Genomic DNA, 19,216 nt, shown 5'->3' with positions numbered 1-19,216 from the left:
TTGGGAATACGCTCTGAGATATTAGCCCTCCATGATCAGTCCTTCTTATTTTAAATCATGCAATCTATGCTACTGAGCAGAAGGGAGGGGAACTCATATGTAGGAAATACTGAACAGATACTGGTGACCATCTCAAATCAAGGCAAGAAATCTAACAGCAAATTATTTTCTTGGTCTGTGACTGTACTAAATAAATTATAATAATAACAGCATGAATGAATGAGGCATGAATGAGAGCAAAGAAGCAGGCTGCTGCTGGCATGCTCCTTACTTCTTTAAGAATAATAAAAAATATATAAAATAAAAGAATGATCCACGGCAGAAGCTGTAAATATTTAATCTTGATCTCTCCCTAAAACAACAAGGACCATTTGTTTATTAAAACATTTATATTTTGACTAAGAAACAACTCCCCAAAGCAGATAAAAATACAGAGAACAAAATGCAGTTAATGTACAGAGCACATAAGAAACTGGCCAACCAATAAATATGAGGGCCAGAGGGATTATATATGAAATGTTCTGTTCTGTTATAGCTTTTGTTTCTTTTGACTAAGAAGCAACTCCCCAAAGCAGACAAAAGCAGATAGAAAACAAAATACAGTGACGGGATGTCAAGCAGAGGTGGGTTGAGGCCTGTTTTGCCCTGTAGAGGAGGGCAGGACACATTTCAATGGAGCAAAGCTCAAGGAACCAAGGTTCAAATTAGATGCCAGGAAGTACTTCCTGATGGTTAGGACTCCTAGGGTATGGAAGGAGCTTCCATAGGAGGTGGTTGAAGCCCCATTGGTGAGGGTATTCAAGGATAGGCTGGACATGAACATAGTAGGCCTGTCATGAGCAGAGCCGGCTGGAGGTAGCAGGTCAGACTAGATGACCTGGGAGACCCCTTCTGACTTGCTATGTTTCTACAGTGCACGTAAGGAACTGGTAAACAAGTAAAAGTAACAAAAGTTATAACAAAACAGAACATTTCATATATAATCGCTCTGGCCCTCAGTATAAAATTATATTTCTTAAGTACTATAGAAGAGATGGATTTAATGAATGAATGAATAAATAAATAAATTATACAACTCTTCTATACCATGTAACAAAGAGACTTCTATCACTCCTCTACCTTAAGGAAAAAATTTAAATAATTTCCATCCAGTTCTCCATGTGTTTGTAACTTGTAGCTAGCACACACGGCTGATACAATAAAATAGTCATAAATACTGTATAACATAACATAATGTCTGCAGAATACAATATATATACTGACAGAAACAAGCTAGCAAAACATTTCCCCAAAGATAAGAATACACTTTATAAATAAAAGCAATTATATGTTGGTAAAATGCACATAAACTATTCCCTAATTAATCCAAAGTGCTAGGAGAACACTAGCAAAAATTAATCCAAATTGCAGAGAGAGCATTAGCATACAATATCACAACTAAATGGAAAGTATTTCAATGCAGCAGAAGATAGTAGAAAACAGAAGTATATTGATCTTAATTGATCAAAGAGCAGAAAATAAACTCACATTTCAGTCCCCCTCAACCACCTGCATAGTTCATATTAAGAAATTTCACCAACAACATTGGAGTGGCTATTTGAATCAATGATTTAAATAAGCAAGACAAAGATCAATTTAAATAATTCCTTTAAGATAAAGGAATAAGATTGATAAATCTTCCATATAAGCATTTAGCTCTTCCACATTTGTGCTACAACTTAGAACTGAAATGCACTGAATAGGTATTGCTACCATTTGATGTGCATAATATACTTAACACCATGAATGTGCAATATTTTTACTGTGGTGCAAAAGGTAATAAAAAGAAGAAGAAACTGGCACTTTCCAGCTGCATAAGTATTCACTCCTTTTGCTGTAATATGCCTAAATAAGCTCTGGTGTAACTCACTGCCTCCAGAAGACCCACAGTACAATAAATAGCTGAATGAAGTCCACCTATGCACAATTCCAGAGTGACATGATTTCAGATTTAATACATCTGTTTCTGGAAGGCCCCAGAGTTTGCTGGAAAGCATATCTGAATAAGCAGCATCACAAAGACCAAGAAGATAGCAAAACAACTCCAGAATAAGGTTATGCACTGAAGTCGGTTTTTCAAACTATGAACGTTCCCCAGAACACTGTTAAATCCATGATTACGAAATAGAAATAATATGGCTCAGCTGAAACTTTCTCTAGACAGGGCCATCCAGAGAAACTCAGTGACCAGGTAAGGAGGGTATTACTGAGAAAAGGAAGCAAGAGAACAATGGCAACTTTGAAGATGCTGATCTGCAGCTGAGATGGAAGAAACCATTCATGGGACAACTATCACCTGGATGTTCCACAAATCTGGACTTAACAGAAGAGTAGCAAGATACAAACCCACCATCAAAACCCATTTCAGGTTTGCAAAATGGCTTGTGGAAGGTATAGCAAACATGTGGATGAAGGCTTTTTGGTCTGTTTAAGCCAAAATTGAACTTTCTGTTCTATCTGCAAAATGTTATGTGTGGCACAAAGCCAAAAGGACTCTTTATCTAAGAATACCATCTCCACAGAGAGGCAGGTAGCAGCAACATCATGTTGTGGGGACACTTTTCCTTGCTAGGGACTGAGAAATTGGTCAGGATTGAGGGCAAGATGGAAGAAGCCAAATACAGGGTAATTCTAGAAGAAAAAAAAATTCAATCTACAAGGGATCTGGAACTGGGGAGCAGTCACCTTCCAGCAGAACAGTGACCCTACAATACACAGCCCAAGTAACATTGGGGTGCTTTAAAAACAAGAACCTGAATCTGTTAGAATGACCCAACTGAAGTTCAGAGCTCAATCTAATAGAGAATCTGTAACAAGACTTGACAGTTTTGTTCATCAAATGTGTATATCCAAGCTGACAGAGATGGAACAGTTTTACCAGGAAGAATGGGCAAATATTGTAGGATCCAGAGGTGCAAAGCTGAGGCTTACCCAAGAAGATTTACAGCCATAATTGCAGCCACTTGTGTCACACCAACCAGTTTGTTTTTGTTTATTAGCTCCTGTGCCACAATACAAATATTTTGCACCTTCACAATGTTGAGTATCTTGGTAACAATGTCAATTAAATCCACTTCAATACCAGGTTGTAACATTGCACAAAGTGGAAAAGTCAAAAGAGCTGAGTGTATTTCTGCAGAACAGTGTATATTTCCTAAAGCCAGAGTATGTAAATCAGGCTTGTTGGATCAATTTTCCTTTCTGCCAGCATGTTGTGGGCTACTAACAAGAGTTGGATACAAAATGGTGACTCAGGATATGGAGTCAATTATTGACTGCACCCCATGAACCACTAGTATAGATACAAATCTGTATGTGCATTCCCTGAGATCAAGGCGTATAATACAACAGAACATGCATGGAACCAGAACTAGTCAAAACACAACTCCTTTTAACTGAACAGCAAGACTGAGAGATAGACCATCAGCACAAAAAGCCACACCAGATTTCTCTCACAGTATCATCACTAACTTAAATTCCATAAGTCTAAGCATGACTGGGCCTGGATCAGAACCAAAGGCTGTATTCTCACAACATGCTAAACCATGCTGCAAGTATACTACCCACGATGGGTGGTTCACAGAACAATTCATAGTGCACCCAACAGGGGGTTGCGTGCTTTGTGGTTGGTTCTTCCCTTCCTACTCTCTTGGTTCTCTGGCCAGTATCCCAATGTCATTTATAGTAAGCCCACCTTGTGTCACCCTTCCTGATCCAGTTGCTACACTTTTTTATACACTACCTTTTCCTTCTTTTAAACTGGGGCTTCCAAAAAGTGTAATTGGGGGGATATTTTTTAATTTTTTAAGCCCCAGAAAACTGTACAATTGTGTATTTTTACATTAATGTAGGTAATCTTTCACAATTGTGCAGGAGCATGTTTATGTCTGCCAGAAATGAGAAGTCTTGCCTAGTCAATTTCTTTGTCTCTTGTGAAAGGGAATCATGCAATAGAGTAAGAACAGATTGAAATGTGAGTTCATATAAACATATCTGCACATAAGTTGTCAGGGAGTGGTTCCCTAGCTGTAAATTGAAAAGGGAATAAAGCAGCCAATGAAAGTGTACCCAAAGGTGGGAAGCAGTGTGGACAAAAAAAAAAAAATCAATTTTTAAATGATTGATAAGTCATATGTTTTCATTTAAATTGGATTTTTATTTAAATTGAATTTTAAAATATAAAATACTTTTGGAGAAAAAATCTATCTAAAGATAGCTATCTATTTAAGATACTGTATAACCCAAAGTTTACTCATAAGGAAATAAGAAATGTTTTTTAATTATGTAGCATGAAGCAGTATATTCATGCAATGTTTACATTTTTTGGTAAACGAATTCCATCAATCCATTCATAATATCATGATCTTCTAGAGGTTTCTGTAAGATTATTGGGCAATTTTTCTATCTAGAAGATATTATCACAGATGCTTGCTTATACAGTTCTCAAAACTGTGAATTTATGTCTGCAAAGACCACACACCTCTTCTTCACAGCAAAAATGTTATAAAATAAACATACAGAGAAAAAGACATTAATCCCATTGTTCTCTTGCAAATCTATGTCCGCAGAATCAACCCATTACCTCTTAAGTGCTAAGTTTCAAAAAATTCAATGAATAGAAGAAGAGGGTTGGGAATGGAATAGATCCGCACAATATGACAAGTGTGAGGAAGGAGGGGCAAATGATAACAATGAAAGTGAAACCTTTTGAGCAGAATACTCCACAAGGCTTTGGATCCTTTTGCATATAGCCTGAGGTTTATCATATTATTCTTTCCCTGGAGGAGAAAGCCTATAATGGCAGCAGGCCATAAAGGACAACCAGTTTGGGAATATTTTAATGAAGTTCCTCTACCTATGGGCAAGGCAGGCATATGTGCAAATTATGTAGAAAACCATGGTTTAAATCTAGTCTTAGTGACTAGTGATTTAAATCATGATTCACCGTATTGGGAAACACAAGATCTTCCCTTTCTGAATGTGATACTCTCAGTTTTCAGTGCTGAATGACCATTCTTAGTGTCTTCCACTTTTCCAGCTACTTCAAAAATGGGAGATAATTGCAGCACTTATTCAGTGTGGTTCATTAACGGATCTTTAAAAAACTCTGCAAAAATATTTTCAAATTTAACAGCTGGGTACTAACAGGGAAATCTGCATCTGCAGTAATGGAACAGTCAATGCAGAAACACAAATTTTCCCAGAAATTCCTTCCCTAACTTTAAATTTATATTTCATCTTACTCTCCAGCCACCAAATTTGCACATTTTCCTGGTCCCTTCTCCAAAAGGTCTAAATATTTCCAGGAATTTTTCAAATTCCTTCACAGGTGGCAGAACAAGATGGAGCATATGGCATACCAGCCCCAGCAATACTTAAACACACTCCCCTCATGGGCACTTATGTACTCCATTCCATTAAGTTACCTTGTCAGATTTGTGTCTTTGTTTTAGAACTATCAAGGAAGCCTAGTAAGCAATTTTTAAGGATTAGCAACTGCTACACAAAGCAGCCTCAAAAACAGTGGCTGGAAAAACTTCTCCAAGTGTTGAAAGAAGAAAGATACTATCACAGTATGGTTTCAATATTCAAAACCATGATCACATGACACGGGAGAAGTCTTATTTCGCCACCTTTGGAGGCACCTTTTTTGTCACTTTTTCTCCTTCACCTGTGGTTTTCAATTCACAGTTAGGGAATCATTTTCTGGTAAGTGTGCAGATATGCAGCCTCATCTGGTCAATTTCCATGTATATCACCTACTTCACCACTCCCTTTAACAACTGAAATATACTTGCTTTTCTAGCAAGCCCCTTGCAATAAGCCTTCTTTGGGATCAGCTGCATCCCTCAAATGGCAGCTTCTCCTCTTGCAGGAGAGGGGTGCTGCTTCCACAGTGCATAGGGCTTAATTCCTGGCAAGAACTCCATGAATGTTGGGTGCACCTGCCAGAAACTCAGACTCTGCTTCACTGCAAAGCAAACTACAGTCTGACACCCACCCACCCCAACTGGATTCCTCACACATTTCTAGACATGACAACCCATCATAGGTCAAACAACTCCTAGAATAAGCCATAGATTGTCAGGGTGGATTGTTGCCCCAAAATAAGCTACCATGTAGGGAGTAACCTGGGTTCCGATGATCCAACAACCTGCCAATGCTAATTACCCACAATGTTGTATCATGTGAATAGGGTTGCTGTGATGAGTAGAGGCACTGACTCAATTTTGAAGTTAACTATAAAGTAACATGCTTATACCTTGGCTCATGAACTTAATCCATTCCAGGACTCTGGTCATGACTCAAATTGGTCATGAGCCATGTTAAATTTCCCCATAAGGTTCAATATAAATAAGGTTAATCCATTCTGTAACCATTTTTTAAATCAGAAAAATGCGAAGCAAAGTGACAAAGAACAACAAAGATTGTGACCATCTCCCCTCCACCTGTCATCCCGCTATGTTGGGAGGGGGGAGAAATGGGCACGATCGTGGGCGCACTGGGAGAGGCAGAGATGAGCATGAATGGGGTGCGCTGGGGGAGGGAGAGACAGGCATGATCTCGGCCACCCCCCCACCCCCAGCACTCGGGGAGGGGAGATGGCCAAGATTGCACCTGTCTTTCCTGCAGGAGCGCACCCATGTTCACGCATGGTTGCTGACAGGGACGGGGTGTTATGCTCACATGACTCCAGTCCTCCGTCAGCTTCACTGGCTTCCCATTGAAGCCCGGGCCGAATTCACGGTGTTATGACCTGTAAAGCCCTAAATGGCTTGGGTCCTGGCTACCTGAACGAGAGCTTACGTCTGTATATGCCCGACCACCCTTTGAGATCTGCAGGAGAGTCCCTTCTCCGGGAACCCTCCATGAAAGAAATTAGGAGAGTAAGTACTCGGAGGAGGGCTTTCTCTGCGGTGGCGCCCAATCTATGGAATTCACTCCCCAAAGAGGTCTGCCTGGCACCGTCGTTACTGGTTTTTCGGCGCCAGGTAAAGACCTTTTTATTTAAACATCATTTTAATTGTTAAAACATATGATCTGGCCAGGGCAACTTCTTCTTCCTTCTCTTTTCTCCTCCTATATTTTTATTTACTTATTTTATACTGATAATTTTAATTTTATATTATTATGTTTGTAACTCATTGTATTTTTTGTATTTTTGTATTTAATGGTAATTTATTATGTTCTATTGTATTTCAATGTATTTTATTGTGTTGTAAGCCGCCCCGAGGCTTCGGCAAGGGGCAGCATAGAAATGTTATAATAATAATAATAATAATAATGATGATGATGATGATGAACGCAACTGCGATCGTGGCCATTTCTCCACCAGTGGGGTGGGGAGATAGCTGCAATCTTGGTTGCCACTCAATGCGGAGTTCATGACCCATGTCAAAATTTTCATGAAATTTTTGTTCGTGATCCAATTTGGTCATGAACCTAGGTGTTCATGAGCAGATGTACCACTGTATTCACAAATAATTAGTTGCATCCAATTAGCCCGTCCAAATGATAGAATATCTTTTGTCAGCTGTAGAGAACAGGTTGATTTTCTGTTCTACTTGTAGCCTTCTACAAACTCATGTTCATTCCAGAGGGTTAAGGGATCACTACTTGCTAGGTTTTTTTTTTGTTCAGGTTTTCCAGCTGAATGCTTATCCTACCCAAGGGACACACAATTCACTGCTTTTTGCACAGCTGTCCTGACACTTCTGATACTGTATTCTTTAGAAGTTGGTAGCTTTGTGTGGAGGCTTACCAATACTATAGAGAAAGAATTCCGCCAGAGATTAATCACTAATGTCTTGCTGAGTCAGTAATAAAAACGGTAGGTTTTTTGACTGTGAGTTTTACTTCACAGTTTTACTTCACAGTCAGATATGATAATAGCTGTTCTTCATAGGATATTTCATTGGCTTCCACACACGGTAGTTTAACTTTACTATTCTGTATACTATTGATACAGTAAAAAAGAGTTAAAAACCTTGAAACATGTTTAGCAGTTAGAAACTTTAGAAGTAACAGATTTTTCCAAAAAAAAAAAAAAAAAAAGCCAATAAAAATGTTGTCTACACATTAATTAGTAAAAAGAAAAGGTACAAATTAGTCCAGACTAGGAGAGTAAAGGATTATGATACAATGAGATTTTATTCAAGGATATTCAATAAAGTATGATTATATATTTAAAAGTGAGAAGAGATGCCTTAGGTCTAAAGAACATGCATTTGGTTCTGTATCGGTTTACCAGATTTTTCTAAAAACATAGTACCATCTTTCTTATTTGCAATAAATTCTTGGCTGGTCAAGGTCAAATTAAGCTCTTGTGGTTCCCCCACCACACCAGCAGAGTGCATTAAAAAGCCTGTGTATTGCAAAAAAATTAAAAATTGCTAATAATATTTCAAAGTAATGGGCTGGATTGAGCAAAGCTTTTTATGGATAGAATGACTGAGTTTGTATGAAATGAAAAGCCATAATGGGGATCCAACCATGACAGGCTGTTGTTATCATATTCTATGCATAGTGGATTAATTTTCATGAACTTATGGGCTGTTGTAGGGATGTTCACAGCTGTGTAGGGTTTGCTGTGTTGCATTATCTGAAAGAGAAACTTTGTCACAGGCTACCAGAATTGGCTCGAGAGTTGCTTGGCAAACGTAGCAAAGAAGCAATCTCTTTGTGATCTTCCCAGTGCCAGCCCATCCTCCAATGTCCAACAGGCATTCAGGAAAGACCATCATCTGTTCACCGCCCTTTAAAAAATATTGCTGAGTACTTCAGAAGTAACTCAAATGCTTTCATTATTTTTAAAAGAATTATTTTTCATGCTTTTTCACAAGTGTTCAGATATTGTTGCATGGTATGTGCATTCCAACACTCACATAAGGAAGCACAATGGTAATCTTCTGCCACTACGGAGTATTAGTCTTAATCAAGTTAATACACATTTCAGCAAGCCTTAATTTATTATATGAGGAGCTGAAAATTTGGACAAAAGGTTCAAAACTTCCATGCTATTTTCAAGTTTAGCATTCTTAGTCAGACTTAAGACAAGCCAGTAAATTGAAAAGTAATTATAAACTTGAAGCCAAAGTGGTAACAATAAAACCAGACTGAGAAGAATGGCCTTTTCAGCTTCATACAGAAAAAAAGTAGAAAACAGTATAATTTTCCTCCTTCAGCTAAGTTCCAGGATGGCTCCAATGTTCCTGAGTAAACTTAGAAAGGCATGGCTGCTCATGAATAGAAATAGTTTTGCTATTTGAATCTCCACATCCAGAACTATTCTGGCTAGTAACACAGCCTGGAATTGCATTTATTTTCTAGGCTAGCATCGCCTGACCTGGTGTCTTCCAGGTATGTTGGACTGCAACTACCATTACTTTAGGTTATAAACTGGTTCACTAATTCCTATGCTGTTCAGTGTTTTACATTTTATTGCATTCTATTATTTTAAAAATATAAAATACAGTACACATATCTAACTGCTTCGTGGCATTCTAGTTTTTTAAACATTTGCAATCTACCCAAGAGAATTTTAGCTTCAAAGTGGATTAGAAATATAAAAAAAATAAAGTAAAATAATACATAATTCTTAGCCAGTGACCATGCTGCTAGAAATGATCAACAATGCGATCCGACACATCTGGAGGGCACCAGATCAGGAAATGCTGGACCAGTCTTTTGTCTTTCATAGCAATTTAGAATGATTTTCCAGATCAGTTCTTCTGTACCACCATTGAAATGTAATACAACACATAAATCTCCCATCTTTAGAATTGGACCAGAATGCACTGCAAAATCCTATTAACTGCATCTAGTTTCTTTAATCTCTCTTCTTTGAATTAAAAACCATGCCCAAGTTTTAGAATGTTCATTTTTCCTAATGGTTTTATTAGGTCTATAGATAAAGTCAACACACACAGCAGGAACAATGGGCTAAATCAAATGTAATGAAAATGGATTTCCACTCAGACAAAAGGAGTTTGCATTGCTGTCTCTGCAGCTACACCATGTCCCCAAAACCTATTTCAGAAAGTCCCTCAAAATCTTGAGCAGATTTAGAGGACACTGAAGGGGAGATGGCATTAGCTCAGATAGCATTTGATACATGCAAACGTTCAAACATGTAAAACCTTAAAAAGAATTCAAAGGATTTAAAAAGTTATGATCTTTGAAATCAGAGGTGGGATAACATTCCACTGCCATTAGTTTATTACAATCGATTGTTTGTGGTATTTATTATTTATGTTTTATTTTTACATTCTACCTCCTTTCAATAGAAAGGAAGGTAGCATATATTGATGCTTCCAAGAGACATAAATCTGCTTAGATACAAGTAGATTATGGCATTATTTACCTTCAGCTCATAAATACAGCCCTTTTATAATCTCATTATTGCATGTAAAATGCTGATGAGCAAAAACAGCTGCATTCCTAAATTTGCTAATTCTTTATCTTTGCACTCTTGATGCTCTACATACTCCTGCAGTGAAGTCCAACGCAAACTATTGCATTGTCAATGTTCCATATGCTTGTTATATATTTTAGTTTGCTTAGCAGAATCATTTTTCATTCAAATACACAGGCCAGGAACCCAGGAATGCATCTGTGCAAACTAGCAGGGGCTACCATTTTCTCTTCGAGCATCAAGCCTTTGGGCCTGGTTGAATGTTGCTCTAGAGCATGGGTCCTCAAACTATGGCCCGTATCCAGCCCACCATGCCCATTTATCCGGCCCGCCTCAGAGGTTCTGGACTCCCTGCACCTGCCGCCACCTGCCTCGTGGCACGTGTGGCAAGGCAGCGGCTTGCATGCTCGGAGGTCGTTTTGGACTTGCTCGGAGATTTCCACGTGAGCAAGCCACCGCCTCAATGCGTGCGCCCGCCACTGCCTCGCCACACACGTGTCCGCCACCACCTTGCTGGCCCACGCCCACGGGCACCCCTGCCTCACTGGCCTGTGCCTGCCACCGCCTTTCAACTGGCCCCCGTTGGAAAAGTTTGAGGACCCCTGCTCTAGAGGATACCATGAGTATGGGCAGGAAGGAAAAGCTGAAAAGCTACCTGTGCATCTTCAAAAGGCAATCCAAGTACTCTTTGGCTCACATCCACTTATTTTGGTAAGTGTAATATCTGACAGCTATAAATGAGGAAGTCCCTGGTTCAAATCATGTCTCTGCATGAACTATCTGGTGACATTCAGCAAACCACCCTCCCATTCTCAAATACCTCATCTGCAACATGAGATATAATACTGATTTATCTTACAGTTGTTGTAGACCCTTACAACTAGATGATGTATGTAAAGCATTTGGGACACTTGAAAATGCCATGCAAATATTAAGTATTACAGTTCTTGTGCTTTCCCCCATCTCACCTTTCCTAGTGTATATTTCCTGGTGCGCAGTTTCTTGAAACTATTATGCATATAAAAGCTACACTTCAATTTTTCTATTTTAATGGTACCAAATGACTTTTCCAACAAATTTATCATAATCATCGCTATACTACCCAATAGCTGAAGATTTCTAGTCAGTTTACAACAGTTCATATCAACAATACAATAAAACCTTTTTCTGCAAAATCCTAAAATTTAAAAAGAAATTAAAACAGGTAAAACATATGAAGAAAAGACCTGTAAAACACCTGGAGTGGGTAACCCCATCAAGCCCTTGAATATCCTTGTATATTTTAAATTATTGACACCAAAAAGAAGATAAAGTCAGCACCAGGAAGAATTCAGTAGGGAGCAACAAAAGCTTGATGAGGTAATATTTAGCAGTCACAAATCTATATATGCATGCTCTCTATTAAGAACCTGTAAAATTGTCATAATATTCTACTAGAGAAAACCATTTTTGGCTGCATTACATTAGCGAGTATGCAGCTGATAGATTGCTTGTAATAATTTAGTTTTATACTCCCCCAACCCCCACAAACCTGAACTCAAAACACAAGAATGTTTGTACATTTCATTTACAAGGTCACATGAAGTCCTAAAGCTGTATACAGAACAGTGGAATCAGTCTCCCACCAAGCTGCTAACAGTTTGCTGGTGATTGAGCTTTCTTTGCAGCCAGAAGGGCTGATGGTGATGGGGAGATATCCTGGTAGTTGGGCAGTGATCTATGTCCCTTCTTAGACTGGGAGGAAGGATTGCAGTAGTTTGAATGCTCAATCATGCACAATCAAACCTGCAAGTAGACAAAGGCTTCCTTGGCTAGAGTGACTTGGCAAAGTAAAGCCCAGATAGAAAAAGACTACAAGGAAAAGCAGGGTATAGTATTCATGGGCTGCTGCTCAGTGAAGACACCCAGAGCATACACCAGCCTGATACGTAGCCTCCACATATTCTATTTCCATAGAAAACAAGACAGACTGTAGAGGGTGGAAAGAGAAAGATTCCTCAGCTAAGCCACCCAAACCAGCAAGGATAAAGAGAGGTGACCACAGTTCTTGGCTCACTGGCCTGGGACAGTAAAAAACATGGATTCCTGCTCAAACTGAGTTAGCTTGGATGCCCTATACACAACATGGGATATACAGTGAATTTTATCTAATTATATCTTAGAATGAAAGAAGAGACTAAACTTTTGGTTTTAAAGGTATCACTTTTGAGATATGAAGTGAGAGGTAAGCCTCTTTGCCTACAAAAAGTCTACTAGCAAAATAATTTGTGTGGCAGGCTACATTTGGGCTCTCAAAAAGCCTGCACATTCTTCCAAGCTCTAAAATGAACTAAGAACATTTCCAGTCCAGAGCTTTATTATAGTGAGGTCACTAATGTCTCAGAGTCTGCCAATGTCTTGAGAGCTTTCAACCTCTCTTGGTGCCTGTCATACTCCCTGCTTCTCATGATTTTTCTAATTCTTTTGGTTAATTGGGAGAATAGCAAGTTGCAAAATGAAGGGCTGCCCTCTAGAATAATCTTTATTAGGGTTCTAAAGAGTGGGTTTATTTTGGAGTTGGGGCACCACCTTTGTAGCATCTTGGACAAGTTTTTTTTTCTTAGCATGACTTTAATTTACATATTTTACATGCATGAGCCAAGAAATATACAGAGTCCATATGAAAAAAATCCCATTTTCAATGTCCAACAAAAGCAAGAGACAGCAAAAACTATAAAGAACAGAAAAAACCCACAACATTATCATTTAAATAACATAGTAAATCTAAATGGTTTAATCCAGGATCTGTTTTCCATCAGAGTTAGGGCCTTTCTTGAGCAGAAGTACTCCACTCACAGGAAGGTTCCCCTGCCCAGTTTTTGGGATCCTCTCTTCCCCGGACACAACCATAGCTCAGCCCATTCAGCACAATCTCCCAGGTGGGTTTGCAAAATCAACATACCCCACACTGGCTTATTTAGGTCATGGTGGGTTGTTGCATAATTGGGCAGCTTGTTTGAAAATTCAACTTGCATTCTGTGGTAGGGTTATTTGAGAGTTGTTTAAACTTCAGAAAAACTCTACCAGATAAGTTGCCTGATACAGTAAACCATGACAACCCCCTACTAGAGGTTTAATACTGTATTCAAACTAGCTGCCAGCACATGCCACAACAAGAACATGCAAATTGCCCTTTGTGTTCAAGGTATGGGAGTAGCTGCCATGGGAAACACAGGGCAGGGAATTCTACTTTCATCATAGCAGTTAGTCTAGCCGATCAGGATCCAACCTGAAAAAAGATTACAATGGCAGTGCAAATTATAGTTATTTGGGCATTCCAAAGTCATGGCACCACCACAGAAAAGGCTCTTCCTATGTAAATACATAATTTCCCTAAGAAAAGCAACTGAGAAAGGGCCCCTGTAAAACATTAGTGGGCAGAAGGTAAATCCCGATTTGTAGATTTATGACACCAAATGCGTTAAGAGCACCAACAAAAAACCCTTCCCCTCCTCTAGCTGCTAAATTAGAGATAGCTTGCAGGCAAAATGGTGTAAATACAATACATTGCACTGGCTTTATAAAGTGAAATATACCTATGATGGGCAGTATACTGGCAGTATCCAGTATTGTTCCTGTGCTAGCATCAATGATACTGTGCTAGCATCAAGCAAAGCTTGCACAATGTAACCATTGCAATGGGAAAACATGACATTTTGACCTTGAAAAAGGTGACAATTTCAAGTTGCATTTTGAAGAAAAAAACACTGCTTTTTGCTACCTTGTCACCCAATTTTGGTGGCAAGTTGCCACTTTCACCCATTGTGCTATAGTATTTAACAGATATTTATGTGTCTTAATATTTAAATTGAGCAAGCATTGGTTTAGGCTAGTGAGACACCATTAGTGCTAGTGCTGTTAACAACCCTGATTATTACTAACTTTGAATACAGTGCTATGTTACTCTGTAAATTAACTCACTAGTTTTATTATCTTGAGTAATCTGCTTGCCTATACTTTAGTTTCCATCTTCTGTTTTTAATCCATCTGGACTATCTTGTTTCCTCCACTGTGGACCATATAGCCTGCCAAGTCTTTTCCTGTCTCCTATCCATCTGTAGAAATATAAATACTGTATTTTTCCATGTATAAGATGATACTTTTTCTTAAAAACACTCACCTAAAAATAGAGGGGCAACTTATACAAGTGGGGCCAAGAGGAGAACCATGTGGGGGGGGGGGCAATGGCGAGTGTGGGTGCGGCAGCAGTTTGCTCGCTCAGAGATCAGTAGGAAAAGTGGGTGGGGGGGGCGTCCTATACATGGCGGCATCTTATAGATGGAAAAATATGGTACCTACAAGCCACCTCCAGATATCCAGCTATCCATATCCCCAGATATATCACAATACTGATATGAGTTTGCCTAACTGTACAAAGACAGCTTGCTTATCTTCAGTAAGTGGCCATCTGTGTATTTGTACATATGGGCTCCGTGCCTGTGCAATTCAGGAATCTTCCATAGTTGAGAACTTTAGAGTGGGAACCCATCTTCCCTCACATATTGCCAGCTGAGACTTGACTATTCCTTCAGTTCACACTGAGACTGTCAATCAGGGCCTCAGAACCAAGAGAGTGTTAGTACTGGAATTGGCACCAGTGCTCTCTATGCAGCCTGGGAAAAACATAGAAACATAGATACAGAGCGAGTCAGAAGGGGCCTCCCAGGCCATCTAGTCTAACTCCTGGCTCCAGCCGGTTCCTCTAGCGACATGCCCACCATGTGCATGTCTAGCCTATCCTTAAACACCCTCACCAATGGGGCCCGTGGAAGCCCATTCCATACCCTCAGGGTCCTAACTGTCAGGAAGTACTTTCTGGCATCTAAATGGAACCTTGGTTCCCTGAGCTTCTCTCCGTTGGACAACTGAAGTGGGGATAGCAGCTGGGTTGTGTGAAAGCTCAGACAGCAACTCAAAATACTATAGTTACAGGTAAGCTGTCTTCTTCATGATCTCTGTGCATTACACATATGAGCGACTAATCAGCTGACTTAATAGAAGTGAGTTGGTGTCCTTATTGAAGTAATACAGAGAATTTCTCAACCAAGTGAGAGCGCCTAATGAAGGTGCAGGGTTTTGACCATGTAGTTGCATGCCACAGGTCTGGCAGCAAGGCACCTTGAGCAAATGTTGTTGGCATAGCTATTTCTCATCTAGAATGAGTACATAAGACATTTGCATTGTAATCCTGAGTGTTTAAGGCAGAAGTACTGTTTGCCTGACCCATAATGACAGAGATTTGTTGGTATCTTCTAAAGCAAATGAAAACCCTTGGTGACTTCCAAAATTACTCTGAACTTCCTTAATTAAATGTGAGTGTATGACTGACAAAGGTATACAAGGCTGTCTCCAGTGGTGTAGTGGGGGAAGAGAAAAAAGTGGGCAGAACAATGCCCTGGCTGAGGTGAAAATTGGACACAACCATAGGTAGGATAGAAATGTCTGGCTGAACAACAACCTTGTCCCTATGGAAAAATCAGATAAGGAGGGTCCATTCTCAAGGCAGAGTTTCACAATGCAGTGACCCACAGTGACAGTGACCAAAAAGAGAGCAACTGAATGTCTGTGGTCTGTAGGTTTGAATGCTTCCCTGTTTCCTGCTTTTAACACAACTGAGAAGCTCCAACAGAGCATGGACAGTCTCATGAGTGGTGCTACATTATGAGTACCCTGGAGGAACTGCTTGACTGTAGGATGGGAGACAACTGAGAAACTCTCAGTTGGAACATGGTAAACTGAGATTATTAACTCATTAATAAAAGTTTAGTCTATATTTTTATTTTAAAAACTTCAAAGCAATTATTTGCCAGACAAAATTTGTAGGATGGGAAAATTCTACAGAGAAAGCAAACCTATGTCTTTGCTGCAATGAGTAGCGCAATTCAATGTGTGATGTGTTTATACAAAGATTTTACTGCTTCCCCCTACATTTCCTCTCAGCTTTCAGCATGACAATAGTTGCCAAGCGTTCTCTAAATAATCTCCCCCCACCCAAAACCCCCCCTAAAAATCAGGTCATGGAATGGAGATCAGAAACCTTTATTTGTTCACAGTTTAGTGTTTATAATGACAGGGTTTGCATGATTGGGAAGAAAAAGAACCCATGGCAGATCTTGACAGAGTTCATTAAGCATTTCTGATACTTGATGAACTTTAGTGCTAAAGAAATTTTAATAGTTATGCTACTTTTAGTTTTCCATTGTTTTTAAGACAGTTTGAAAATGACAAATTTAGTCAGATAATTTACATTATTTGATAATTTAGAAGGAGTTTGCAGCCAGCACAAACCTCTTTTGAAACATTGCCCAACTTCACATAATCAGGGAAGAAAAAGCAATTATGATTTCTGTTCCCCAGCCTGCATGTGCCAGTATGCCCCATTTCCGTAATTACTTGTGTTGTGCACAAGTTGCTGTTCATCCAAACACAGCAGGATGCCTGATGGGAGTGGCTTCTAAACCCATGGCTTATTCTAAGGTTCTTGGGTGATCTTGAAGCCAGTCCAACCAAGGTTGGATAACATTGCAACTGGTGTCCGCCACAGGCAATTATGAAAATGAGGTGACACACAACCCCCAGAAGCAGTTTGGGGAAATGAAGCCACCATGGTTTCTTTTCCTTCCCACAATCATACAAACTCTGTCAAGGGCTCAAAAGAAGAACAAGCAAGTTTAGAAAATCTTTCTACGCATCTGACTATACTGGCTATTTTCAAAATGACTTTAAAAAAAAAGCAGAAAATGAAAGACTGCATCTGCTATCATAACTACCATTTGTATAAAGTACATCAACATCAAGGTTTGTAAATATCCAGTTGCACATGAAATGGCAAGACTCTTAATTCTACTGCTACCTTCTGTATTTACATTAGGTGTTAATCATATGAAGGATATCTTTGAACACTTTTTGTTAGTATCTTGTCTTTCAATTCTGATTCAACTGAAATTATATAGAAAATGTATGTACAGAGATTGAGCATGACTACATTATGACACATTCTTTTATTACCAGCAAAGAAAAGAGTCAAGGTTGCATAGTTGTTACTTGTAGATGCCAAGGCAAAGAAATATTGGAATATGAAGAAACCACATGATCCACCTGAATACAAGATTGCTTCCTGATTATCAGCAGTTCTACATGGGAGCACCCACAGTACAACATTGGTCTCATGTTGCTGTTAGTAAAGATCAAGGTGCAAATGTCTTTAGCAAATGTTGTTTTAAAAATGCCCTTGGCCAGGTCAGGCTCAACAGAGTTGATACACATGTGAGAAACACATGCAAGGTAGAGCTTGTTTGTTTTTGGTGCAGTGTTCCTGATGCCAGGGAGAAAAGCCACCTTTTAACATCAGGGAGTTCCTTCCAATAATGGCAAGTGCTCCAACAAATATAGCAGAAGTCTGGTTTCAAGCATGATTCTCTCTCAGGTTTAAATATTAATCTTTTGACCTAGCAATTTTACAATAATTATCAAAAACATAGCTATCTTCTGAGAATCTTTTATCATTCAACAATTTCCATGTGCAAGGAAGAGTTACCTTTGTGTGGTCAGTTAAAAATATTCACAGTTCTTATGCCATGCTTTCTCAGTCATGCTATCCGACACAAGATTAAAATTATTCAGCTTTGACCATATTAGTGTCCCCAAATAGATAAAAACATTGGTGTAACAAGAAATTTTAAGATAGCACTTACTGTAATGACAGCTTTACTTAGACAAATTGAGCCCCTGCAGCCATATTCTGTTTCATCTTCAGACTTGTAATAACTTAGAGTGTTGTTCTTCAAGACCACCCATCGGTCCTGCCACCCATGGATGTAATTGGTCCACTAGAGAATACAAATGCGTACATTTCATTAAAACATGCTCCAAAATAATGATCATACGATTCAGTGGCACTATATTTGCAAAATAAAGTTGGCATATATTTGTTTATTTATTTAAAACTTTTGTATGCCGTCATTTATATAAATATCTCAAGATGGCTTACAGCCATTTAAATTTAAATTGAATGTAAAACATCCAATAACAAATTAAGATAGTAATACTGTGTAAAACAATTAAAAACATCAAATAAATCAGGGCTTTATAGGTCAAGACTGGCACCTTGAATTGGGCCCAGACTTCAACTGGAAGCCAGAGGAGCTGATAGAGGACCGGCATCATGTGAGAGTAATGGCTGGTCCCTCTCAGCAGTCTGGCAGATCTATTCTGTACCAGTTGAAGTATCCGGACCATTTTCAAGGGCAGCCCCACGTGGAGTACATTACAGTAATCCAAGCAGGAGGTTACCAGAGCATGTATCGCTGTTGCTAGGGAGTGCTCATCCAGGTAAGGACGCAGCTGATGAACCAGTCAAAGTTGTAGGAAAGCACTCCTTGTCACCGCCGCCACCTGGATTTCTAGTGACAGCCCTGGATCAAGGAGTACTCCCAAGCTGCAAACTCTGTCCTTTAGAGGGAGTGCTACCCTGTCCAGGACAGGGTCAAAATCACCTACCTGGAAACCCGCACCACCCACCAACAGGACTTCTGTCTTATCTGGATTGAGGCTCAGTTTATTTGCCCTCATCCAGCCCATTACCTCGGCCAGGCACTGGTTCAGTACAGCCACTGCCTTACATGGAGAAGATGTAAATGAGAGGTAGAGCTGGGTATCATCAGCATACTAATGACTCCACAGCCCAAACCTCCTGATGACCTCTCCCAGTGGTTTCATGTAGAT

At 39.4% G+C, this 19,216-nt stretch overlaps 1 protein-coding gene across 3 annotated transcripts in view; it reads right to left on the bottom strand.

Moving 5' to 3' along the window:
- Positions 1 to 19,216, bottom strand: part of CERT1 (ceramide transporter 1) — an 85,783-nt gene that overhangs the window by 58,155 nt on the left and 8,412 nt on the right. For all 3 annotated transcript variants that reach the window (XM_044446422.1, XM_044446421.1, XM_044446423.1), the window contains exon 2: positions 18,187 to 18,321. In XM_044446422.1, the coding sequence (XP_044302357.1) occupies positions 18,187 to 18,321 (135 nt within the window). The remainder of the gene's footprint in view (positions 1 to 18,186; positions 18,322 to 19,216) is intronic.

The sequence above is a fragment of the Varanus komodoensis genome, unplaced genomic scaffold (genome assembly GCF_004798865.1).
Source record: "Varanus komodoensis strain SLA01 unplaced genomic scaffold, ASM479886v1 scaffold5, whole genome shotgun sequence".
Lineage (NCBI taxonomy): Eukaryota > Metazoa > Chordata > Lepidosauria > Squamata > Varanidae > Varanus > Varanus komodoensis.
Note: the sequence above shows the minus strand (reverse complement) of the source record. Positions and strands in the feature narration are given on the sequence as shown.